At 35.1% G+C, this 26,870-nt stretch overlaps 4 protein-coding genes across 6 annotated transcripts in view; 1 reads left to right on the forward strand and 3 right to left on the reverse strand.

Moving 5' to 3' along the window:
- The window catches only part of LOC125834078 (uncharacterized), a 198,416-nt gene that overhangs the window by 1,134 nt on the left and 170,412 nt on the right, over window positions 1–26,870 (forward strand). For 2 of the 3 annotated variants that reach the window (XM_049513250.1, XM_049513249.1), the window contains exons 2-4: window positions 1,961–2,078; window positions 2,144–2,372; window positions 3,083–3,143. In XM_049513250.1, the coding sequence (XP_049369207.1) occupies window positions 1,961–2,078; window positions 2,144–2,372; window positions 3,083–3,111 (376 nt within the window). In that variant the 3' untranslated portion in view covers window positions 3,112–3,143. Of the gene's footprint in view, window positions 1–1,960; window positions 2,079–2,143; window positions 2,373–3,082; window positions 3,410–26,870 lie in introns of those variants that run through there. The other variant, XM_049513248.1, reaches the window with a different exon arrangement.
- Window positions 3,686–10,427, reverse strand: LOC125834064 (uncharacterized protein At4g37920). Its single transcript, XM_049513234.1, has 6 exons — window positions 10,111–10,427; window positions 8,972–9,378; window positions 8,357–8,525; window positions 7,651–7,895; window positions 4,428–4,615; window positions 3,686–4,247 (listed from the first exon to the last, which is right to left on the reverse strand). The coding sequence occupies exons 1-6, from the start codon at window positions 10,262–10,264 to the stop codon at window positions 4,088–4,090; spliced, it is 1,323 nt and encodes a 440-aa protein (XP_049369191.1). The 5' UTR covers window positions 10,265–10,427; the 3' UTR covers window positions 3,686–4,087.
- Window positions 11,576–14,767, reverse strand: LOC125834065 (tRNA (carboxymethyluridine(34)-5-O)-methyltransferase). The gene is made up of 3 exons (XM_049513235.1): window positions 14,612–14,767; window positions 12,840–13,947; window positions 11,576–12,054 (listed from the first exon to the last, which is right to left on the reverse strand). The coding sequence occupies exons 2-3, from the start codon at window positions 13,916–13,918 to the stop codon at window positions 11,967–11,969; spliced, it is 1,167 nt and encodes a 388-aa protein (XP_049369192.1). The 5' UTR covers window positions 13,919–13,947; window positions 14,612–14,767; the 3' UTR covers window positions 11,576–11,966.
- LOC125834057 (uncharacterized) lies at window positions 15,923–22,689 on the reverse strand. The gene is made up of 7 exons (XM_049513227.1): window positions 22,524–22,689; window positions 20,303–21,772; window positions 18,239–18,294; window positions 17,904–18,134; window positions 17,481–17,772; window positions 16,445–16,641; window positions 15,923–16,283 (listed from the first exon to the last, which is right to left on the reverse strand). Exons 2-7 carry the CDS (start codon window positions 21,701–21,703, stop codon window positions 16,130–16,132), a joined length of 2,331 nt encoding a protein of 776 aa, XP_049369184.1. The 5' UTR covers window positions 21,704–21,772; window positions 22,524–22,689; the 3' UTR covers window positions 15,923–16,129.

Below are 26,870 nucleotides of genomic sequence, written 5' to 3' on the forward strand. Positions count from 1 at the left end.
CTAATGGAAAGTCTATGAAACTTGTAGTTGACAAGATTAATTGTATGGATTGCATATAGAGTTTCAAAAAGAATAAAAATTGTATGGATGACATAGCTAAAGATGCTAGACAGTGCCTAAACTTGATAATAGAGTCTTACCCTAACCTTCAAGGTTGCTTGGTTAATATAATAACCTTACTAGTTACTCAAGGATGTGTTGTCCATTGATTATCTTATCTCCCCACCCCCCACCCCCCACCCCACACACACAAAAAAAGAAGAAGTGAAGTGTATTGTTATGTGCTCTTCATAAATGTCACCCAACATACTCAATTAGTCGAATACACTACATACTTCCCAAGTCCAATAGTGAGTCGACTGCTCAAAAACCTGTTTCTAAGTGCTTACATCTTGTTACATCCACTGCTAGTGGAGGGTTTTCAATTGAGACTGTATTGTGTCTTTACCTTGTTGTAAAGGACCCTTATCTCTCAAGCATTTCTAGTTTACGCTTCACAAAGAGGTAAACCCACACAATTCTGATTTTGTGGATTTATCATTCAAGTTTCCAAGGATCTTCGAGATGAGCTACCTTATTTAAAGGACATTCAGTATGTTGTTGACTTCATTCATGGCTTTTAAACCTAACTTGCCTTACTATAGGTAATCCTACAAAGCAAGCTGAACAAAAAATGAGTTATTTAACAATTGACTTCGCTTAACATAGCCGCAGTCTTTTGTGCTGTTCAGTCCCTTCTTGCTCCTAGGAAAGACACGTGCAGAATGTGCCTTAATATGATGACTAATAAGTGCAGATTTTTCATGCCCAGACTTGAGGATATATTCTAACATTGACTTGTGTGGTGGTTATCATCAATTCCGAGTCTGCGTAAGACCTAAGTAATGAATGATTTGCATGGATAGTACTGCCCGTTGGTAGTCTAAAGCTTTGTTGCTCGGACTCTTCAAAAATATCGACGGGTGCGTGTCGGGTACTTCAAAAATATTGTATAATCTGACACGGGTGTGGCGACATTTTTGGAGAGTCCGAGCATCATAGGTCTAAAGCCCTTAGTACCTTCATGCATGTTACTTTTATCCTTTAACCTTGTCTTTGTCAAAATAAATAAATAATCATTCTTACGGAAGCAAAATTTATGTTAATTGTTTTCTGATTAGTGTGTTTAGCAAGCTTGCACACACTTCGGTTGATCTTCTGGGCAAACTGTCCAGCCCACTTGCACAGGTTCACCTAGGTAATCCCTTTGTTGTGAATGTGATGAGTTAGAGTTGTAGAGAATGACGTGAACCCAAAATTATCTCACAAGTTTGTAGTTTTCATGGGTTGGCCTTCTATCGTTGGTTCATTAAGAATTTTTGTACCTTCATGGCTTCTACCACTGATCATTGAAGGAGATGTCTTCAATGGTCTGCTAAGGCGGCCAGAGCTTTCTTGGGTATCGAGGACTAGTTTCAGCTGAACTGGTCCTTGGGCACTTTAGCTTCGATATTGATGGTATCTAGGCCATCTTGGTTGAACCTTTACTAATCCACCTGGTAGCCCGTCCAACCAACATGCACAGGTTGTCAAGATATCTCTTATACAAGGGATTAAAATCAATGGTGATGTAAGCATACATAACTTTGTAGGCTGAAACTCTAGCCTCTATCTTTTCTTTTTGTTATTTCTTTTGCTTTTATTGAGTTAACAAACTTCTGTGGCTTGTTATCAAGTTGCAACCTCAAAGACTGTTCTTGCTCTGAGTTCTAGTTTGAAGTGTAATGTAGTCTCTGGATTGTGTTGAACAGTATTTTAAAACTTATCTGCAGGGAGTCTGACTTTTAGTTGAGAATATCTTTCACTTCTATCTTGATCTCAGTATGATTATACACTGCACAATATCTTATTACTAAGTTGGACCATGTCTTACCTTTCATGTTTTACTTTCTGTACTATCTCTATATTTTCTTCTTTCTAGGTATACCATGGATAGGCCCCGGTTCACTGATCATCTGGAGGCTATCAAATTCATATGCAAGGACTTCTGGTCTGAGGTCTTCAAGAAGCAAATTGATAACCTGAAGACAAATCACAGAGTAAGTTTGAGAATTTGTGCCATTGCTGCTTAAGCATGTGTGATCTCTAACTCCTGTTCATGTAGGGCACCTTTGTGTTGCAAGACAACCGTTTTCGTTGGCTGTCACGGATGTCAGTTGATCCTTCTATAGAAACTCTTGGTTCAATTCAAGATCCTTCAGCGATGGCTGAAAACAAAGCTGCACAAGCCATAGGAATGCATCTCTATTTCCCATGTGGAATCATAAGGGGAGCACTTTCAAACCTTGGAATTCCTTGTGCAGTTTCTGCAGATATATCTAATCTTCCTGCTTGTAAGTCTTTTCATTTTGTGTTCTTTTATTCTGCCAATTCTCTTAACTGAAGAGGAACGAAGAGCTTCATTTGTATAATATCCATGCCTATTTGAAAAGTGGGTGGGCATGAAATCTCCCATCTGATTGGTAATTCTGCCTAGAAGCACACATTTTGAGCACAAGAGTACTCGTAAGTTCAACGCACTTTTAGGTCATACTTCTGTTATTAATTAGATAAAGATATCTCAAGACCATTTTCACATCACTGCCCTTGCCATTTGGGAAGAAGCCTCAACTGGAAACTGTGGATGGTGATAGATAGATTAAACTTACGAGGTAGATCTAGATTTCCTGTTTGCTAGGTACTTCTCTGTTTCAATATATGATCACCGGGTAACTGAAATGTCTGACTTTTGTGTAGTTGCACAAAATTTTTCTTGTTCGAATTACTTGTGTAGTATATATATAGACTCCTTTTTCTTTTATAAATCAAAATATTTTCGTTGAATTTCACACCAAGCTGGTGTCTATTGTAGAGGTACTGTTGTTATTTCAAAAATCCATCTATCTATCTATCTATCTATCTATCTATCTATCTATTAAAAGGAAATATTTTGTGTTACATAAAAAATGCAAATGACAAAGAAAATCCCTATATCTTTAACCATTCCAATCGTATGGAGGATTTGCTCATAATGACTTGCTTTGTCGGGATTTTGATGTTACAGGTTCATTTGTGATACGAATAAAGGCATGATGGGCTTTTGCAAGAAGAGTGAATTATCCAAAGGGTTTCATGAGCTATTTCTGTGCTTAGTATGTTCAACTCTCTCACATGAATGCCCTGTATTGTGTTATGATTTTAGACTCTAAAAGAAGTGGAATTTTTCAGAGAAATGTTGGTTTTCACCTATGTGACAAAACATTGTATAGGTATTCTGAGTACAAGCTTTCTTCTTCATGATACAACATGGACTCCTCTTACTAGCAAACTTGTTGATACAATTTATCTTAAGATTTCATGATCCATTTCTATATGCTCAGTATGTTCAATATCTCACATGAATGTCCGGTTTTGTGTTATGAATTAAAACGATGGATGTGTTTTATTGTCATATGAGACAAACATTGTATAGGTCTTCTAAACACAAATGTATACGTACTTTAAGAAGATTATAAACAATTTGCAAGTATACATGGCCTCTCAACCTAATCAATGGATCATAAGTTGAGCAAAAAGGTGGACAAATCACCTGAAACTGATGCTGGTTCGTCACCACGGCTATCAAAAAAAAAAAGTACCTTTTCGCGTTGATGGTTGACTAGCGATGAGCTTCATATAAATGATACATTCGTGTATAACAATCATCCTAAAGATGTAACTAAGCATCAAAATGTAACATGTTTCTCTGTAGGAGAAAGACCATCAACTAACTATCATCCCACAACAAATATAGGAAGCCCTATCATACACAAACTTAGCAAATGTTCTATACAACCAGCGACTGCTAATGACACTTTTGGCAACATCCCAATGCTCCTGAATCGAAGTCTAGAAATATCCAACGACCTATGCAGATTGATTCCGTCAGGCTTTATATTCCATTTTGCGAAATAATCATGTAGTCACCAGATTAGAGCAGGGATATATTGCGTATGGATGATTTATAGCACGAGCTGATGAATCTGGCACTGGCAGCAAAGCTCGTACCTGCTTACAATCAAGCAAATGCTTACATGAAGTTATCTACGATCAACTTCTTCAACTCCTCCATTTTCTTAATTATTTTAGGGTTCATCAAGTCTCTGGCTTCTTTTATAAGAGTGCCTTCTTTACTGAAATTATATGCATCCAGCACTGTCCCTATCCAGTTGTATAGCTGCTCCGGAGTCCTGTAATGATTAGGCATTTATTAGTCACAGTTAAAAAGTAAAACTACGTTAAAGAAACCGAAAATGAGAGAAAAACATAACCTCTAATGGAAAGTAGTATTTAAGACATAGAAAGTACAATTGTGTAAAATTTCAGAATAAAATGCTGTCAAAGTATTAAATATAAGATTTGATACATACGTGTATAAGCAATCTACATCTTCCCCTTCAAGTTCTTCTCCAGGTGTGAAGGCATCTTTCAATGCGCTCATTCGCTCCTCAGGATCCTTAATCGTTAGTAGATATTTCAGAATTCTGATTTCTTTTGGCATGAGCCTCTGAAGATTTCCTCTTGTTGTCTTATACAAGTGATAAAGAACATCCTTTACCTGAAAATATGGAGAAGAAAAATAAGACTTCACAAGCCAAACCATTTGCCTATTAGAAAAAAAAGGAATAAATTATTTGACACGAGGGGTGAGTAGAGCCAAACACTTTGCTGAGCCAACATACTTGTACAGAACTGCATCTCATGCAAAAGTTTATCATCAAAACACTAGGGTTGAAACATGAAATCATGTAACTTAGATAAGAATGGCCAAATGACTGTTATCTTTTAGCGCTAGCGATGTCTATCTGTCCTGAAATTCTAAAACATAAAACTACCACCTCTAAGATGGAGACCTGCTATGCTACCTGTAAAATTCCAATAGCAACTTCAACATATAAGCGTACCAAATTTCCAACAATAGGTTCTCTTCAAATGCTAGATGAAAAAAGCAAAGGTCACAAGGGCAAAGCAACTTGGTGCATGAACGCACAGAAGCTACCAACTACACACTATTTTAATGGGCATAAGCACTTTTCTCAGCATGGAGGATAACAATCACTATTCCAATAAACCAATTCCAACTTGATAATTTTAGTTTGTGGGCAGTAGACTATTTACGTTCATGTCGCTTAGCAAAAATCACATGACATTTGCTAATGAGATAAGTTACCAGTTAGTCATAAATACTTTGCCACATATTCTTCTTCTATAGGCTCAGAAATGGAGAGGTAAGAACACTTGAGAGTAGAGAGAAATATTCTCCAACATAATCAAATCTTAAGGGGCTCCCACAGGAAAAGCAAGAATTATTTGGATATCACTAAGAATTGTGTCTGTTTGAATGCCGTCATTTCAGTAAGCCTCTACTTCTTAATCAAGTTAATGCTAGATGTGACACTGGGAACTTACCTACTACATATCTTGGCTTTTCTCTGGGAACAAACAGCAAAGTAGATAGTAATTGGTAAGAGATACTTGAAAGATGTGAAAAAAGATATATCTAGTTGGAAAAGTCAATCTCTCTCTCTTAGTGGTAAGCTTATTCTTATAAACAGTGTACTGGATTATTTACTTTGATAAGGTAAAGTTTATCGATGTGAGCAACCAAGGTGCTGCTCAGTTGTACATCCAAAAAGGTATGTGCATTCACAAGTCATGTAAGGAACAGAGAAAGTCCAACATGGCTTTGCACCAAAACTAAGCCAAGATATACAATTGTGTTTGAGTTTGATCCCAATATATTTCTTCCCCTCAAAAATTGGTGGCGCTGCTTTCATTCCAAATAACCCAAAAAATAATGTGTTCCAAGTACCAAAATCTGATTTGGTGACGCCTTACCAATGCCATGCAAGTAGGAGATCTAAAATGGATTTTGACATGCACCATTTGATATTCACAACCAAAAGCCAAACCTCGCTTGAGACCTTAAGATGGAGGAAAAAGTAATTACTCCATCTTCCTCAGAAGGAATACACCTATTGGATAACTGTAAGCTTCTCTTTTGTAGATTTTCAAGTGTGAGGCATCTATCATTTGGCACAATCCAAGTGAAGCATTTGACTTTGTTCAGGGCCTTGCTTTTCCAAATTGTTGTCCATGGACAAAAAGGGAAGTGTTCTGGATTCTTCGCTATGGAGCAAACAGCTTTGGGTGTATCAGAAGCAGAACTTTACCACATGAAGTGGGTTCATGGAGAAGCATAAGGACACTTTTCCTTCCCTTCACTGAAAATATTGACTTCAAAGTGGGTAATGGAACTCGTTTATTCCACTCGCTCCCTAACTCTAAGAGCAGCCACGGTACAGGATATTTGCCGATGGATGGAGTTGTAGTGGAAGTTTCTGTTGTTCCTCGTACGGTAAGTTAAGGACATAACAACCACCTTGGTGTAGTTGAGATATCCCATCCTTCACCCATGTCGTAGCATTTCCAGATTAGTCCAAATTTGATCAAGGAGAATATCCTTCTGGAATATGATAATTGGATTGGCAATTTCCCTTTGAGAGACCAACTCCCTGCTTAATACAGACTGTCAAAATCAGCCTGATGCCACAGTGGCTAACTACAGAGACCAATGCACTTGAAACTTCATTTTCAGAAGGCATCCCAATGATTAGGAAGTTAGAAAACTTACAACTTAGCTCAATCTTTTGGAACCTTGCCATAGCTTCAATCGCAATGAGGATGTCTTAACATGAAAGCAACATAGCAAAACATTTTTTACTGTGAAGTCTTGCTACCAGACCTATACTCAGTCACACAACCAACAAAAAGTTCTACTTTTTGGCCTTGTCAACAGATTTGGAAAACAAAAGCACCATACATAGTGGCCTATTTCTCTTGGTCATTACTAAGTAGCCCATAATACTTGACTGACTCATGAAACCTTCAAAGGAGGGGTATCGTTCTACGTAACAGATGTCAAATATGCGGGAGGAGGCAGAATGATAAACCATTTGTTCATTCATTGCAAAGTTACGGCCCTACTCTAGCACATATTTTTCCGAAAATGGGTTATGCCAAGTAACACCGCAGAACTGGTACATTGTTGGAACAATGGCAGAAAAAGGAACAAGAAAACAAGGATGAAGAAAAGGCACTAGCTTAGTCTCAGGCTTCCAATATTGTGCTATCATATATCACTTTTACCTGTTAAAAAAAAAAGAGGAATAATAAAACATGGTGGTGAGAGACTATCCTAGATTCATATGGTGGATATGGAGGGAAAGAAACAATAGACGTATCGAAGAAAAGGCAAGCAAATCCAGCAGATCAAGGTTAATTGTATAATTTTGTTCTCTTCTTGACGTGAGGAGTTTGTGAATGATGCAGTATTATTTTTTAAAATATTTTTTTGATAATATGATGCAGTATCAATTCTTAGCCTCTAGGAATCCCTATAAGATTAGAAAGGGATTTTTTTTTTTGGTTTTTAGCTCAACCTGTAAATAGACCAGCACTCCCTTAGTGATGTTTTTACTTTTTATAATACAATGACCTTCTCTTAACAAAAAATCAAGTTTATGCTAGAATGAAGAAAATACTGGAAGAAGTGAGATGTGGATGTGTATCTGATGGAAAGAATGATCTTGCCTCATCTTTTGTCATGTCCGAGTCCTTGGCTGCTGACCATGCTTTTGTAATCATGAGCATCAGTGCTGAATCAAGTTGATTTTTTTGGGCCAAATCATCTATTTTCTTACAAGCCGCATCCACGGAAGGAGAATTGATTATATCTTGGAATTTCAACTCTGCAGCATTCAACGCTTCCATACTTTCAGTTGCCGTATCATAAGCTTCCACAGCTTCCAAACACATATTCCCTAGTTTTGCCACAGCTAATTATTAAGAAACAGCAAAATCTTGTCAGTGAAACCGATCAACAGCAGAAACAATGTTATGAAAAACAAGGAACTGATTTTTGTGGAGCTCATGGCTTCCAATTTCTGAATTTACAGTAAGAGGTTTACACTCTCAGAGTCAGAGATTCTCCAAAGCTTCTTCTATCTCATTGAAACAACAAAATATTATAATGTAGCATACTAGCATTTGCTTTATATGGCAAGAGGAGAAATTTTTCAGTTGATACCTTTTGACTTCTTCCCCTTGGACCTTAGGAGTGACTTCACATATTGTGAGCTTTGGGGGAGAGTATATGTGTTCATATATGGGAAACAACATTTCTAGAATGTATATATTGCAAAAAGGAAATAGCGTCTTAGTGCACATTACAATGCAAACGTTCATCAGAAGTATGACCCCAAAAGAAGAAGAAAATTCAGGAAGGAGGCATGTTTACCATTTTGTTCCGCTGGATCATCATAATAGGATTCTGCCACAGTGTGAAGATGAGCAAAAAACTCTTTTGTAAAATCTTTACGACGCCTGGCAACAATATCACCAACCTCCGATGGTGACCTTTTGATTGCCTCAAGAAGTTCGTTATGCCTCTGAACATCATCATCAACCTGGAAAAGAAGCCTCCAAGTTGAATTTCAACAAAAACAGACCAAGCTCACATGAAAGCTGAAAATTTTAACACAAGAAAATAAGATAAATTTTGCAAGAAAACTACTAATATAATCCTCAATCCATTGATCTGTAACATGTGATTGATCATAAAAATGCATCTCATCCCAATAGAGCACTGCAACTAGCAACAACTAAACATAAATAACTGATTAATTTTAGTATTTATGAGTCAACTGAGGCCTTGCTGAAACTTTCTTAAAGAGGAACCTCAACTAAATGCAATGAAATAAGGTTTGATCTTATTCATGGAGATCTGAAACTATTCCAAAATGAGTTTGACATAATTGAGCCTCTTTGGAAATTGAAAGCAAAAACAGTTAGTAATTCATGATTTGGCATATACAGAATGACAACTTCAATGCTCACTATGGAAGTTAGTTACCTCTCTTAGCTTTCTTTGAAGCTTGAGAAACTTGTGCTTCATTCCAGGATCACTTTCACTGTCTGCTCGGTCCTGACATCGCTTGTAGAAATGGGGCCGAATATTGTTCCATTCCTTACTAAATGCTAGCAATCTTCTCCATTCAGTAGGTTTGGGCTTGTCAACCAAGAAGACTTCAATTAACTTGTCGCATACTCGGATCATTTTATTCTCATCCAACCCTTCAGAAGCATCTTTCCTGTCCTCTCCATTTTCCACGCAAGTTTCTTGACTAGTAGCAGAGTCAGATAATTTAGTAGTGGACGTTTCCTCGTTAATTGCGCCATCTGACACAGCAGGTGTATCGCCAATTACAGCAGCAAAGGATGACTGTCGCAACCTCACTCCATTTATAGATAAGAGAGAACCTAACATTTTGAGAGACAACATTATTATCCAATCAATTTCACAGAACCAATAGACAAATTATTCTACTCCCCTTATCCCATTTTTATATTGAGCTTCGACTAATTCCAGATGTTAAGATGTTAACTTAACTAAGGTAATATTAAACTAGTGATACTGGATTCGGAAGGAAAGTATTAACTCAGACAAAGCTATTCTCATCTTCAAATAATCCTGTCTTCCAACTTCACCATAAATTTTGTCCAAACACATACTAAATTAAGAGTTTCAAAGATTACTTCGACAGAAAATACATCACACCTAAGTTCAATTTTATATTATTTTCTTCTGTGTTAAGCATGTTTAAGTTCAAATTTTGAACTTAACAATCTTGTCTTTGAATTTCACCACAAATTTTGTCCAAAGGCATACTAAATTAAGAGTTCCAAAGATTACTTTGACAGAAAATACATTACAACTACGTTCAATTTCTAATTTTGTTTCCTTTATAAACATTTCTAAATTCAAATTTTGAACATATTCGAATAGTAAAATGAATTAGAATTCAGGAAGTGAAAACTATACTAATAAGATGTATCAGAAATATAATATTTTCATAATACTATCAACGGAAAGAGTGTAATATGAAGAGAGATTGAGGAAAGTGTACTAGCTAGCTGAAATGAATTGACAAATTATTCAAGTTGCAGAAGCATGAAGAAGTAAGTAATTTTCGACCGGGAGAGGCTACATACCTCCGGAATTAGCTCCGGCGAGGAACGGCTGGCGCTGTTGAATTGGACTTCGGATAAGAGAGAGAGGCGGAAGAAGAGAGAAATTTCTAGAAGCAGAAGTGGACGGCCGTACAGAAACGGCATAGCATGTTGTTATAGAAGCTGCTAGCACCATTATTTAATGCTATATAAAAAAGTTTTTTAGATTTTTTTGAGGGTTTATAAGTGAAGAAGAAAGCAGATGAACTCACCACTCACTCTGTTTGTTGCAACAAAATACCAGGCAGATGCAAGGACAAATTATGAAACGGGTCGGGTCGGGTCGGGTCGGGACCTTCCTGCAAAGACAAATTATAAAAGTAAGGACGGGTAATTCGGTTCGATCTCGATTTTTTTTTTTATTTTTCAATTTTCGGTTCTTGTACCATGTGTATCGAACACTTCGATACGATTCGATTTTTATTATTTTGGTTCGATTTATGTTATTTCGATTTGATTTTTGCTAGTTCGATTTTTGTTATAAGTTATATTGTATATCAAATACAAATATACAATACCTGATGCCTGAATCCTGATGGTGGTCGCCAGCTGCTGTTGCTGGAGTGCTGCTCCGCCGGTCGCTGGTCGACGCGACGCCGCCGGAAGTGGGAAGTGGGAAAGCGTTAAGGGCAGTGAAATGCTGAAACTTGAAAGCGGCGCTGGGCAGTGAGCAGTTGAAGGAAATTAGGAAAATCTGAAAAGTGAAAAAAGCGTGCTCACTTTAATAATAAATATTAATAATTAATATAATATATTTCGGTAAACTGAAATTCCGAATAATACAGAAGTTACATACCGAAAATTGAACCGAAATATCGAAAAATATGAAAATTTATACCGAAAACCGAAATACCGGAAAAATTCGGTTCGATTCGATATTTTGGTTTTTCGGTACTTATGCCCAGAAAACTGGAGAAGCGGTGCACATTGCACAAACTATCTCATCGTCGCTATGCTTACGAGTAAATTAACTAAATATTTATAACTTCGCACCACCATTATACTATGAAAATTCTACATCATTCCATCAATCTCCTATTGATGTTCTTGTGCTTACATTCGATCGATTTTTAGTCCTAGTTATACTCTCTTGGTAATTTTAATATAATTATGAGTAAATTAACTAAATATTTATAACTTTGCACACCTATTATATTATGAAAATTCTACATCATTCTATTAATCTCCTATTGATGCTCTTGTGCTTACCTTTTCTTTTCAATAATAAAAGTGATTAAATTAACTTATGTGCACCTCGATTTTGATCTCCAAAGTTTGCACCAATCGCGCAAAGAAACTTCAATGGGACTAAAGATACCTTCAAGGTTGGACTAAAAGTGCTACATTGCATACTTCAAGAACATTTTATGATTAGTGTAATATTTTAGGAGAGAGTTTAATCCAACCTATTAACTTAAGGGATGGTTTATGATTCAATTCTGAACGTGGAGGCGCTGTGAAATGTATTCAGTACCATAAAAACACAGCCATAAATTTATTCAAGAAAATGCTATCTCCCAAAACTGAAGTAACTTGGATATCAAACCCTTGTTCTCAGGTCTGTCTCCAAAGTCATAAAAATAATTGCATTTTACAAGACAGTGTCATACATAACACAAGAAGGCAGGCGATCACATGAGGATGAGAGATACATGCAACCAGGCGAGCAGCGGAGAATGAAGGACTAGACGTATATTTCTGTTTCTCCATAATCAGTAGCAATATACTCCTTGCATGAAAGACAATACCACCCTTTCATAACTAGGGTTGTTGACTTCATATACTAGATTTCACTTTGCAAATGGAAGTACAAGAATCTTCTCAAAAGTTCAACACTATCACGATGTTTTCTCAAGAATGATGCACCAATTTGATTTATCGTAGAATCTATCAACAAGAATGGCATTGTCCAAACCAGACACCAACCTGTCGAAGAACAGAACATTTTGATTAGTGCAGCTCATTGTTACAAATTGGTAAACTTCTAATTTGGTGAAACTGCGTAACAGAGAGGTACTACCTCATCTTGCCCACTCCTCACCCCAACTGCTCGAAAGCCTCCCACCTCCAAACAGAAAAGGTGGGGGGGGGGGGGGTATGAAAGGAACAACTAAAGAACTCCAGAACAAATAAGAGACACACAAGTACATGCCCTCTGATAATGGGAAACAAAAACTAAAGTTTACTTATCAAGAGAAACTTATCAGCTGGAAGCAGAGGCTCTTTTGTTTGGTTTCATTCATACATCTATATGCAGGCACTTTAGTGTATGGGGATAAACAGTAAAGTTGTCATTATTACTTCCGAATAAGGATGAAAGTGACTCCTGCATTGCCTACAATGTGATAAATCAGAACTCTAAAGCTCATTGGTCTTTTGAGGTCAATACAATTCCAAAGACTCACATGTGACCTCCTGAATATTGATATGTTTTTAGAGATTCAAACTCTATACCATATTATTACGAGAGGATTGATTGTACACTAAATTTCTACTTAAAATCCAATACAAGTGTTTAAACTGTCTTAGCCAAAGAAGACACAAGGGAACACTTATAAGAAGTATGAAGAAAATTTGGTTGTCTATGCTGATTGGAAAAATTACTAACCATGACAAGCATTTGTTAACATATAGCGACTTGACAGAATGATATCAGTCAAAAAAAATAAATAGAGATTTCTTTTACTTTTATAAAATAGAATAGAAATTACCTCTCAAGTTCACCTTCACTAAAAACATGGTAATATCTATTGTATACCACAGAGCCCTTCTTATCATCTTTCTTTGCCAAACCACTAGCCAAGGCAACAGCTGAAGCCCCACTTACTTCAGCTCGATGATAAGGTAAGTGCCAGGGAACGAAAAATTCCTGCTGCTTTGGATAATCTTTTTCAGATCCTGTAGGCAAAGAATGACCTTCATCCAGAGATGTTGGGTGCATAACTTCAGCTGATTTTACTTTAGAAGAGTTTGCATGTAGACCTTTCAACTGCTCCCCGGCACTATTTTCCTCTGCTTCTGGGATGCTTTCAAGGATGCGAGGAGATGAAGGGTTGCGAACTCGAGGACTCCCTGGTCCTATCCATTCCTCTACATACCTTTGGTTAAGTGGAGTCCACTTTTCAATTAACGAACTGTCTTCTTGCTCCCTAGCCCAGACAGTAATTAAAACACACCCGCCCTTTTTAACAACACGGACAAGCTCCTCTACCGCTTTCCTCCTCCTACTTTCAGTACTAAGGTGATGCAACACAGCAATAGAAATTGCTGCATCACCATAACCAGTCCTATATGGTAGGTTCACAGCATCTGCAACCAAAACTTCCTGCTCTTTATCTGCACATATATTAATAAGAGCCGCACTAATGTCACAGCCAATGAAGAAACAATCAGGATTTAATCCTAAGTATTTCCCATTTCCACATCCAGCATCTAAGATGAGAGAACCGGGAGATAATGAGCTTAGGAAAGCTGACACTTTAGGCCACTTCGCAAACCGAGTGGAACTGAAATGGGGAGCAATGGCATCATAAACACCATGGACATACTTCTTTTCAATTTCTGGGGTTGATTGAACATTTGAAGAACATTTTGCTCTCACTGACACAGGACGCAGAACAGGAACCTCTCCCACAGATTCCACTGTAAGCAAACTAGAGGCACTATCAATTCCAACTTCGTTCATCGTACTAAAACTTCTTGTACTGAAAATATAACCAACTATAACAGTAGATTTAGTATATATTCCTTTAAAACAAAATGACCTTGCCGTTCCAACACCAAAGAGCATCAACTACATGAATGGTACATGAAAAGAATCTGATCAGACAACAAGGAAAAGCAATAGCAACTCAGATTCACAACAAATTTCTCAACCAAGCAATCTTCCAATAGAAAAACAAAATATTTCTTCACTCCACATGTGATCTTAATTTACAGAAGCTCTTTTCTTTACTTTTCTAAGTTTTCAACCATACAAAACATTCTAATCCATTACATAATAACATTACCTCAAAAAGGCCTATTGGATACACAAATTAGGATTAGCATTTAACTTAATGACACATTTTGGGTAGCAATAAAACAAATTTAAAACGGTTTTCTCTAACAAATTGACTTAAAATTGTATTAAAAAAAAAAAAAAAACTTTTAGTACATTAGTATGATTTGATAGGTGTATTGAAACTTAAGAACTCCCAATACTATAATGAGTATTTCACTTTTTTTTATGACGGTGGTATCTGAGCCAGCTTGACTGAACACAACAAATCCACCAAACAGCCTAACTACAGTCCACAAGCACAGTGCCAATTAAACCCACATATGAATTTTAGCTGGGATTTGAACCTGAGATCTCCGGGCTAATTTACTTCAAATACCTCAAAAATAGGAATTCAACATACAAAAACAATAATAACACAATTCACATATCCCTATTTATTGGAATTAGAGTCAATATAGAGTGAGAAAAATAGGAACTTACAGATCGATTATCGTCGGAGAAAGATAGGAAGAGAAGCAAGCAGTGGTTGCAGTTCAATCTATTCGCAACTTGAGCTTTAGTCTCAACTGGAGAGTGCTATTTTAAGCATTGTATCTTAATCTAATGGTAGTAACAATGAAAACCCTAATTCATGATTTTACCCAATTAAATTTGAATAATATTTTTTGTTTACATTAAAAAAAAAAAGTAAAATTATATATCATCTTGTGATTTGTGACAATGATTATATAACTTCATTTTCTTTGGGGTCAATTTGTTAGGTGGGTTTGAAAACTTGTCTCATTCTCTCTTTAAAATGTTTGAAAAAGTAAAAAACCACTATTCCCCTCGTGGGAAATTTTATTGAGTATAGAATTTAAGGAGAAAATCATCACTGTTATAACCTAAATATAATACTCCTTTTATTCAATATTAATTGTCCAATGTTGACTTGACACACTCCTTAAGAAATATTAAATAATACGGCTAATATTATTATATTATCATTTGACTTTATTAAATTTAATATTTTGAGAAATGTGTTAGATGATACATAAATCATAATATTTAATAGCAGGATTAAAATAGACACAAAAAGTAAATTATCTTTTGATTTTCTAAATTGAACAAGTATTGTTGGACAATGACACTATTGTTGGACAGAGAAAGTATCACAATATATATTTTTTTGTAATTTGTAATAGGATTAAATATGTTATGGTATTTATTTGTGCATGTATAAAAACTTCTCGTCACAAATAAAATGATAAGATTAAATTCAATTAACTCTGAATTTAAGTTGTTATCACATAGCTGATGATTTGTTTCTTTTTAATAATAATATTGATAAGTATCTTAACTCTTATTATTCCATATGACATAGCGTGTAAGGCAGGCTTGTAAGCTAAGCTATACTTAAACGCAACAGCATCATACCTAAATTAATTTAAATACACAACTTTAACAAGACAGTTGTAAAGTTTTTAAATATTATCTACCATATATAAGGTATACCAAACAAAAATAGTTCTAGGTTGTCACTAATCAACATCAAACAGATATACAATAAAAAATGCTCCAACAGACTAATTGACTGGTTTATAAGAGAGTCCAACTTCTAGAAAGCGCGCACAAAATATATTATATTCATTCACCTAAATGATAATAACCACAAATAAAGATGGGTTACCTCCAACATTTTTAAAAAACACTCACTATACTTGCTATATAGAAATTCTTTACACTGTCAGTGTTGGGGAGGAGGGGGGGTTGCATGGGTGGAAAGACACATTATAAATAACTCACATGATAAACCAGCAAATATAACATATGTCTAATCTATTACTTTTGCTAATTTATGAGGCACTTTCACCAAATCCTCATATAACAGTGACAAGAGCCAAGTTGGGTTGAGACCAAAGAAACATGAATTTTACTTTCACATAATATCATGTTGAAATTTCTTGTAGTAGCACACAAAGTTGACAGTGACTCTGAGAATGGAGGTAGAATCCAACGCTAGTTATTCAGTCCCCAGTCGTAAGGTTGGTACACCACCTTCAGCTGACTGTTGGCGAGCAACTCTAGCAAAGCTGGAGATACCGATGAATCCAAGTAATTTGCAGCATGTTTCAATACTTCAACCTCGTTCTTCCCATAATCAACACTAAACCTGAGAATTGACAATAAAATAGCAATTCTTAGTATGGGGTTATTGAAACTCTATGTTATGCAAGTTAAATCATCAGATATCCATATCATTGCATAGGGTTGTTACTAGAACGGGAGGGAGGACACACCCCTGAGGATTACACAAATGAATTAAGAACTTACCATCTCAAGATTTTACTAACGTATGCAACCTTGGTACTAAGATCAACAATCAGTCCTCCATCTCTTAAGAAATCATGGGCAGACTCCACCAACTCTTTATCTATATTTCCAGGTGAATAACATCGAAGAGCAGGCCCAGATCGCATACCATTAACCAGGGCAAAATGAACAAGAGGCTCTGGATAAGGAAGAGCTACCTGAAAGCCAGAGGTGGATAACGGGGATTAGACAGAGAATGGATCAAGAAACATTACATAATATAAATGAAGAGTTTCAAAATACAACCACTAATTACTGCAGCTCCAATTCTATAACCAGATTGTGCTGTCAGCATTTGCACCAGAAGTCATGGAATCAAAAACTTGTACTATTATATATCAAGTCAAATTATAACCAAAAAAAAGAAGTCAAATTTATAACCAGTCCACTATTACGGCTTCTTCATGAAAACTCACAAGAACGGAAACAACAACTGGTACTGATGCAACATTACTCTTGAGCAACAATATATGCAGACAGGCAACAGCCCTCTCAAGATGTAGATTGACGATCAGCATAGTTACACTATATTCCTTCCAGAAAAGGGAATGGTTAAAACATAAAAGTGGCAGCAGAAAAAGTTCTATTATTTCTCCATCCTAGAAAAGCTAAAAATATATTACTCAGTGTTTCAACTAGAACAAAATGATGACCACTAAAAGTACTTCATCTACTATAAACTTGAACCAAAGAAAACCACAACAAATTATGATAGATTAGCCTATCTTCAAGGATCAAATATATTATTGTTCCTTCAGATGTGAACCTTACCATTTGTGCTAGCTACAGTATAGCTCGTAATTAAATGGGAATAGTGCTTGGCAATAAAACAACTGAATAGACTGATATTTTGTCATCTGAACCACATTTGGATATGATCAAATGGATATCTGAAGGTGAAGAAGAGTAAATTACTGCCCAAATGAATGTCTGGTTCCCAAATTCTACATATGTAGGAATCCAAGATATAACTGTGACCATGTAAACAGAGTCTTACCTTAAGACGCTTGTCTTTAACTCCAAATGGTTTGATTAGATTGTATGGTGGTCTCTGATTGCTCCTTAAGACTCCATTATGGATAGCTGATAGTGAATATGTGCACCCACCAATGACATATTTGAACTCTCCAAACAATTTTCTCCTCTCCATTGGTCCAGAGGGATGTCCCCAAACCAATATTGCATGAATGGCCATCATGTTGTAGAGATTAATAAAAAAGGCAAGCTTCTCCTCCCTGGGCATGTCTTTCAAGTTCACTCTTTGAAGCTCCTCGGTTGTTCTCAAGTACCTAGAAGAGCATCATTCAGTCGATACCAAGAAATACAAGTTCTACAAGCATGTGTACAGTGTACCCAAGTATGAACACACATTGGATATCATCCTGTGATCCTGTCAGCTTATGGAACCCAAGAAACCAACCTTGCAAATTCCTCGCTGCCGTGGATGCTTCTATAATCAACATGTCTTCCATCTTCTGATGCATAAGCTTCAAAAATTGCATGAGACAAAAATCTCAATCGAGATGAAATTTCTATTATGGGTTTGGGCTTCACTTCTGTTAAACCCCTTGGTATGTTCTGACACTGAGATACAAAGGGATCATCATCAAGGAAACGATACAGACTGTTTCCATCTTCAAACACATTTTCACTGTAAAAAACAAGGAACAGGGACACATATCAGACTGATTAGACACTGAGACAAAAACATGTACACACTGTAGAGATGGATGAAAAGAAAAAACAGATACTTACTCTAGTACATGTTGAAAGAAAAGATTGATTGCAAGCTTCCTACCAAATTCAACAGCCTAAAGGACAAAATCAATTAGTGTTATGATCCACAGCACGAAAGATGTTCTAAAAGCAAAAAGATCATATAAGAAACAAGGCGGATGGGAATTTTAAGCAAGAAGCAAGAAGTGATACATGTTTTTGACATGAAGTACATTATTTAACAAAAATACACATATTACCTAACAAATATGCATTTTAGATTCATAGCATAAGATTGCAATTGAAATACCAAGTCCAACATCCAGTATACAATAATGACAATATTAGTCCAACAACTTAATATATATTATTATATGTAATTTCTACAAGGCCAAGGAAAGATAAATTCAATCGCATAATAGATCTTTTAAATCTCAGTAAAACGACCATAAAATTAATTGATGCATTCAGTATGGTATTTAATCAATTTAGTAACTATGAATCTGTAATAAGAAAGTAGAAGAGGAATGCAAAAGAGACGTCCAAGATCAAAGTAGCAGAAAAAGAGAACCCAAAACTAGAATAAGAAGAAGGAAGTATTCATTGTTAGAAGATGAAAAATGCAGAGAGAGAAGTGTATCAAAGGAATAGAGAAACTGAATTAGTAGAAAGAGAGGCATAACAAGTAGTGCATTTTTGGAGAGTCCGACACGGGTGCGGCATCAAAAGTGAAGAGTCCGCGCAACTAAGAATAGTGATATAGAGAAGGCTGAACATGGTAGAGACTAGAGAGAAAAGTCTTGGTACTTAAATAGATTGTTTCACACATTCTCTCTCTTTCTTTTTCATATTTTAAGGTCATATAATCAGCGTCAATGTTTTGCACCTCATCGTATGAACATACACTTGCTTCACCCATGAAGGGATTACTCCTCGTGTAGCATCTCCCTATCGCTTTAACTGGTGAAGAGATGATTTGTAATAATACAGCACACAGATATGGTGTGGACTAACAATATGGATTCTTCTTGCTTTCTAGTTCCATATCTTCTAAAGATTATGGAGACTAACTAGATGGATTTCTTCATCTCTTGTGATTCCATTTTTTTCGTCTACCAATAGGCACCAGTGCATAAATATTTGCTGTGGAATCCACATAAACAAATTTAGAGGGCATCCAAACATGAGGCATACTACTACACAGTGATCATTGGTACTCAGTTCACTCCCCATCAAAATTTCTTTCAAATTTTGATTTCAACAGTAAAATCTCCAGTATTCTATCAGGAAAATGTGAGCATTGATGCTCTCAGGCCACATACATATTTCGAGTAAACATAATGAAAGGAGACTTTCAGGATTTAAAGAGAAAATAATCACATCAAATATGTGTGTGTAAAATCAATGTACAGTTTTGCAAGGATTAACCATATATCAAACCAATATCTTTTAGTTTTCAGTCCAATAATTGAGGTCATGGAATGAACATGTTCTATATAACAATACTAAAATACAATTCCAAGAACAGTTGATGTATGAAAACTAAATTGCACGTAGAAATAAATATGTAACAATAAGACACAAGAAAAGAAATGAGTTTTAGTCAAGAAAGAAATACTTGAATATAAAACATGAATAATCCTACAGGGGTACTATCTACAATCTACATAATTATTGAGTATTAACCTGGTGACATCAGACATCAGACATCAGATAATATATATATAATGATTTCAAGAAGAAGCTTCACTCTGGTTTATGAAGAAAATATTAGTAATAGTTACAAACAACAAGACATGGAATATTAAGCATCAAAGCAAAGCCTAACTAGACATGGATTCACAGCCATAATTCACATGTTGCGAAACTTTGCTATGGTTACCATAAGTTGAGGTCAACAAGCATCTTTAGAAGATCCCCTAGGTTTGATTAGTTTGTTCTAGAGGAATCTTGAGGTTTAAAAGAATCAAATTATAGAGTACCGCATCTGTAGATATTATTAGTAGCTGACAGTAATAGAAACAAATATATTGACCATTTTTATGATCACTTATTTTAACCCAGTTAGCATAAGCTAATTCTTTATGCAATTTGAAAACTGACCTCTTCCCTTTCCAAGTACTGATCTTCTGACAGGAAGTCCACAGCTTCTGATCCCAGGAAACAGTTGGTGAATCTGCGCAGCTTATAAAACCGGTCTTTCAAAGCAATAGACTGTTTCATTTTTTTAACAATAACAGCTAGCTCATCGATAGACCCACTACTAGACAAATCATCTTCACCAGAAAGAGGTGGTAGAGGAGCTTCAAATGATGGTGCTTCATCAACTACATATTCAATCTTCTCTGAGAGCTTTCCAGACTCATCCAAGCTCTTTAGCTCACTCCATCCCCCTATTAAAACTTCATTAAAGAACACTCTAGGAACAACAGAATCACCAGCAATTTTCTCCAGCTCCATCTTTCTACTAGGATACACATCAATGTTGACCTCAACATATCTGAGTCTTTTCCGGTGTAGAAAAAGTCTTGCCTCTTTACTTTCGTGGCATCCCAACCTTGTATACAATATAATCCTTCCCTTCATGGCTATTGGTAAAACTGCTTCTGGTGAGACCTCTGTCTCCACAAGTCTGTTTCCAGTGTCATCACGTAAAATCCCAATTAAGCTAAGGGGATTCCATCCAGTCCGTTCTACAGTTTTCTGAGACACGGCTTGCATTTCATGTTCTTGTGATGCAACGGCACTCTTCTCATAGCATTTACTCTTATCTTCTTCAGTTGTAACATCTTGCCCGTCATCACTTTTACCAGAAAGGCGGCGTAGAACAGTACTCACCGCAACTGTACTCTTCGATCTAACAAAGTTTGTAAGAGCCACTGCCTTCTCAGGCCAAACATATCCCTGTGCCTCTGAGTCACGGTGTGCAGAACGGGCTGATAAACTCCTATTAACACCCATCCCAGGTTCTTCTGTTCCATCAAATACAGGTTCTGCTTCCTCCTCATAAACAACTTCGTCAAGATTCTTGTTAGTTTTGCGGAGACATTTCAAGTCCACTTTGACACAATCAGTTTTCTTTCCACTCAAACCAGACATCTCTGCTTCGGAGCGTTCCTGTCCACTTTTTAACGATTTTAGTTCCCCTAGGATGAGAACTTGATCTAAGTCAGGTTTATCAATCTCATTTTTATTAGCAAGTGAAGAACTTAACGTGCTTTCACCTAAAGAATTCTCCTTCCCCGGTTCATTAATTGTAGCAACCTGACTTTTTTCAGCACCAGAATGTAAAATAGAATTATCAACAGAAATTTTCTTTTCCTGTTCATCCATTCGATCATTCACAGTATTCACCTCCTGCAGAACATCTGGTATACTCCCTAAATTCCTCTGGCTAGAAACTTTATTTTTTACAGATTCATTGTTAAGAATAGGTTCATTTGCTTCCTTTTCAGCAGCAGGATGATTGACTGAACCTTCCATAATAGCATCTTCTTTTTCCATGACGCGAGTCTACTATCATGGGAAAGTTAACAGCCACAGTGAGTTTCTTAGTTTGGCAGCTGCCAAAAACTAACCAAATAAAAAAAAGTTATAAGTTCCAAGAAATTTATGAACAAAGCAAGAGGCATCTCTCATCTGAGAGAAACACGTTTAAACAAACATCTACTTTTTATTCTACTTCCAATCACAACACAACTATATGAAACTTGTAATTCCTACACCGGACCAACAACAACATACCTAATGGAATCCCACTTGTGGTCTATGGAGGGTAGAATGTACGCAACCTTGCCCCTACCATATGAGGGTAGAGAGGCTGTCTCCGATAAACCCTATGCTCGGAACCATAGCAACACATTAATCTCAGTACGAAAAACTTATTTCCTCCACTATTTTTTTTATATGACCAGCCAGCTTTCGCGCAACTTGACTAATTCCACCCAATATTTCCCCCACTATTATTAGCATACTGTTTTCGCTTTTTTCAAGTACACTGTACTAGACATTTCTACGCTACCCTCATCAAAAAACCAAAAATCTTCAATCCTCCATTAATCAACATTGAAAACATCAGTTAATCTAAATCTTCTAACATGACGAATTAATCAAAACCTCCCAAAAAAACGGAAAAAAATAAATAAATAACTATAACAAGAGGATCAATCACCTACAAAATTTAAACTTAATTTGGACCAAAAATAAACTAAACTTTCTGAAAAAAATCAGGAATTCAAAATTCAATTTGAGTGAGGAAGATGCAAAAAGGGTTTAATCAAAAAACACATGCAAGTAATAGGGAAAACGTAAGAAAAAAACTTACAGATCTGAGAGGCGATAAAATAGGGAAACAGAGAGAAAGATGGAGAATATAAGGGGAGAAATTAGGGGGTAATAAATGAGAAATGTAAGAAAAATTAAGGACTTTGAATGGAAACCGTCGTCGTTACTATAGTACCAAAGGAAAATATGAGCAACAAGCGGGAACCTGTTTTTTGGGTGATTCATAAGGAATATTTTTTTTCATAGGAGACCTTCATTTTCTACTTTGGGTGTGTAAAATAAGTGATTTTTTATTTATTTTTTAAAATTAAAAACATTTATGTATAATCTAAGCAGATATTATGGAAAATGAAGATGAAAGGTGGGTGTAGGGTGGTGGCGATGGAGGCTATAGCAATAGCTGAAAATGAGATGTGTTGGAGTATGGGTAGAGGTGGATCTATGGGGCGGGATAGTGTTCAACTAAATTTTGTAAAAAATCATATTGTATATTTAAGGTAATTTTTTTGTTTTTTTCTTATAAATAGAGAGAGATTTTGAAATCTTTGATCACGAAATTAGAGATTGGTTCAGTGGTTTATGGGTCCGAAATTCATGTCGAGGTTCCATACTGAATATGAAATGTGGTGAAATTTGTTTTTACTAACTTTCATCAAAAGTATTTTTTCTCATTTTTAAGCGACTTGTTTTTTAATTGAAAAACTCTATTGCTTTGACCTTCCCGAATAACCTGAGAATTCGACACTTGAGATGTTAGAAGGTGCAAAATCAATGAGCTTAGGAGTTGCTATAATTGTTTCTACGGAAGAAGACTCAAACAGAATTTGAAGATCCTAGTTATGTCATACGTTTAATACAAAATCTGAAAAGTTGCAGAGATGATAAAAAGAGAGTGCTTTCCAATGTTGCTCTGAAAAAAGCATATTGTTCCACCTAAGTAGAATGAAAATAAGGAAATGGAAAGAAAAAAAGGGAATTATTGTAAAGTTTAGAAAACAGAAGAGGACAATCATTTATACTGGGTTTTCCCCAACAATAGCTTAGCCTCCAAAATAATCAACCGACCATGAAAAAATTGATAAAGATCTTTCTTCCTATCAAATACACCCTTAATTGTGTTAAGAGGGGGGGGGGGGGGGAGGGGGTAATTGTTTTACCAAATTTGGATCAAAATTCTTTGAAGTTGACTATTCATACATGCTAACTCTGTTGCGTTTGTTTACCAAAGTTTATAAATATAAAATAAATTACCTTATATTTGTGTATTGAATGGCTACCGCTTTATAAACAAGAATTTACGTATTGTTGGTCAGATGTTCAATCCAATGTGGAAATCACTAGAGGAAACAAATGCTTTGATTGCAATATTTGTTTCAGAGCAACTCGTAGTTATGGAAGACATGAGAATTGATGAATTTTTACTTCTTTTCTTTAGTTTGAAATGTATTTGTGCTTTAGGTTGTCAAATACTTAAATGGAAAAAATAGGATATTTTGTGTATTGTGATTGTCATACTGAATAGCAAACTACAATAACGAGAAATTTTGGAGGTCAAACAATAAACATAGAGTGCTAAAAATTATCAAGTAAAATGGTGCACTTAAATTGTTTAATAAATTGTCTGAATGAATTTTTTAGAGATTTTGTCAAGTCTGAGTAGCAATCCGATATCTATGAAAATGTAATGAGTCCCTTAAGTGTGGATTATAGTCGTTGATTGAGAATCTTCGTACTTAAATTGCATTAATTTTTTTACAAGTGTATACTCACCCCACCTTTCTTACAATAGATATAGGCAAAAAAAAAGAGTAAATTTTAGGAATAGCAAACATAAAAATCATATTAGCGCTCTATAGCTACAATTTTGTTATTTCCTCTCTATGGAGCATATGATTTGTATTAAATCGCAACAATTTGTATAAATCAGATGTTTGTGTCTATGAAATTGCGTTTGTATATGCATATGTTATTTGTGTTAGACTAGAGTGGCGAGCAAGATTAGGAGAGAGAGGAGAGAGGCAAGCTAGAGAGGGTAGAGAGTGGAGATAGGTGAATTGTATATGTATATCGGTTAGATAATTGTATATATGTAACTACTATGTACATGTATCAATGAGTGTGTTTGTATATCTGTATAAAATTTGATTTCGTATACAATTGAATCGAGTTAAACCATTTGTATTTGTATATCAAATCTCTCTCGCTTTATACATACACAAATTGTACATTGTATTTGTATAATTTGTGTTTTGTATAAATCGAGAAAGAGAAAGGCAAAAGAGAACTGAGCAAGGGAAGATTTGTATTAGTATAATTATTAGTGCATTGGACGGAGAGATATGTATTTGTACTTTTATATACAATCTCTCTCGCTTTATACAAACACAAATACAATTTATACATTTGTGTTTGTATAAAAGGAGGCGAGGGAGAGAATTGAGAGTAGCGAGCGAGATTCAAGGGAAAGAGGTGAGAATGACAATGTATTTGCTACGAATTGGAATTAAATGAAATTGTAGCTATAATATTTATTTTGAATTAATAATTTGCTATAATGCATAGTTTTTCCAAAAAAAAAACTACTTCATTATAGTTTTTTTTTCACAATAACAAAAAAATAATTAAATGTCACTTGCATTTAGCAATGAGCAGCAAATAATGCAAAAAAGAGGAAAATATTGTTGGAAAAATTAGAAAGAGAATAAAGTGAGAATTTAATTTTAAAAAATGAAGATATATATTATAAAAATTATTGATCAAGGATTTAATTGTTTTTTCGATGTTTTTTTTACCCTTGAAATTTACATTTGACGTGCATAGCTTGGGTGTATTTCATGCATTTGCTAGATAGGATCCGAGTGTTTTTTATTCAAGTTTTGGAAAATTAATATACCTACTTGTGCACTGACAAAGTTAAAGGTCAAAGTTATAATTTGGAATCAAATCAAGGGTCCAATTTATGTATTATGCCTAAAAAATATATGTTGTTGTACGTATAATTAGGTTAACATTCATAGATGGGATAATTTAAAATTGGCTAAGATTATGTAAATGGTGTTAAATAAAGACAGTCAATCTCTCAATTTTGGGTTGTGAAAGCTAAAGTCTTGAGTCATCGAAAGATTTGACGTATTACAAAATTTTATATTGAGAAGTAGGTTACCTAATTGTTTTTGTTCTTAGTTTTATTGTTTTATATATATATATATAATGAAAACCTCAAAAGTTAAAGTGGAATTATTAAAATATTCTTCTATAATATAATTTAATTTTTATATTTAATACTAATAATAACCAAGTAAACTAAAAGCTATTAATCAAAAGTGTCAACAAGAAGTTATTTTTTTCACTGCTTATTAAATGTTTTGATTACCTCATGTTCACCTTCGAGAACCAGTTAAAAGGCCCTGCTTATAACCTATATAATAAAAGCTCATGAATTTTTTACATGATAAAAATAAAGAATTTAAATTATATATATGGTTTGTGTAAAATTATTAGGTCAATTAAATAATATTTATAGGCAAATTTTCATTAGAGTAGCGAGAGAGGGAGAAAAAAAATTCATAAATCCTCACACGCATACCCAACCTGACCAGCTCCACCTCCCACACTTCCATAATTTATTTATTTATTCTTTCTTGTAAGCTAACTATTAAAGACTTCTTTAACAATCTTGATTCGTCAAATAATATCAATTTGAAATTTCCAATTCTAACTCACTATCGTTGATTCAATCTATAGTTTTTAACTTACCCATAGTTTACATAATAAAGTATGCACTATGGTTTAAGATTAAGACTAGATAATCAATCCATTAATTATGAGATTAAAATTAAAATGTGACTTAGAAATAAGGTTCACCTCACAAATCATACAATTATAACAAAATTAGAAGTATGCGCGTTCGATTACCTCAATAATATAATGTTGGGATACTTATTATATGAAGTTTGACCAACTAATTTATAAAATACGGCTGAAATATGTTAACTGTATTTGCTAATTTATACATATTCAATATAGATATACACATTGTTATTTTTGGTTTAAGATATACACATACTAAATGTACACAGTATATACATTTTATACATATTTTGACCATGTTGGAGTTCTAAAGAATCCACGGACCAGGCCCATTTCAGCCCAAGATTACAGTCCAAGCAAGCCTAGTAGTGCAGCCCACTATCTAATATTTTGTATTTGAATCAATCAGAAATTAAAAAACCTTGGAATTATAATATAAAAACCGATTAAACTGATTTGATTTGATTTTAACCTCACTCGTAAACAGGGCAGAGCTAGGTGGAGGTTCATGGGTTCGGACGAACCCAATAGCTTTTTCGTAAACCCTATATTTATACTAGAAAATTAAGTAATAACT

The sequence above is a fragment of the Solanum verrucosum genome, unplaced genomic scaffold, assembly GCF_900185275.1.
Source record: "Solanum verrucosum unplaced genomic scaffold, falcon-dt-bn FXZP01000108.1, whole genome shotgun sequence".
Taxonomy (NCBI): Eukaryota; Viridiplantae; Streptophyta; class Magnoliopsida; order Solanales; family Solanaceae; genus Solanum; species Solanum verrucosum.

Coding starts and splice junctions, on each gene's coding strand:
- LOC125834064 (XM_049513234.1), bottom strand. CDS start 10,264: ATGGTGCTAGCAGCTTCTATAACAACATGCTATGCCGTTTCTGTACGG. Junction 4,616..7,650: donor CGGACATGACAAAAGATGAG/GCAAGATCATTC, acceptor CCATATTTTCAG/GTAAAGGATGTTCTTTATCA. Junction 4,248..4,427: donor GATGTAGATTGCTTATACAC/GTATGTATCAAA, acceptor TAATCATTACAG/GACTCCGGAGCAGCTATACA.
- LOC125834065 (XM_049513235.1), bottom strand. CDS start 13,918: ATGCTCTTTGGTGTTGGAACGGCAAGGTCATTTTGTTTTAAAGGAATA. Junction 12,055..12,839: donor AGTGAAGGTGAACTTGAGAG/GTAATTTCTATT, acceptor GTTCTTCGACAG/GTTGGTGTCTGGTTTGGACA.
- LOC125834057 (XM_049513227.1), bottom strand. CDS start 21,703: ATGGAAAAAGAAGATGCTATTATGGAAGGTTCAGTCAATCATCCTGCT. Junction 16,642..17,480: donor TTAAAGACAAGCGTCTTAAG/GTAAGACTCTGT, acceptor TCTGGCTTTCAG/GTAGCTCTTCCTTATCCAGA. Junction 16,284..16,444: donor GTTAGTAAAATCTTGAGATG/GTAAGTTCTTAA, acceptor GTCAATTCTCAG/GTTTAGTGTTGATTATGGGA.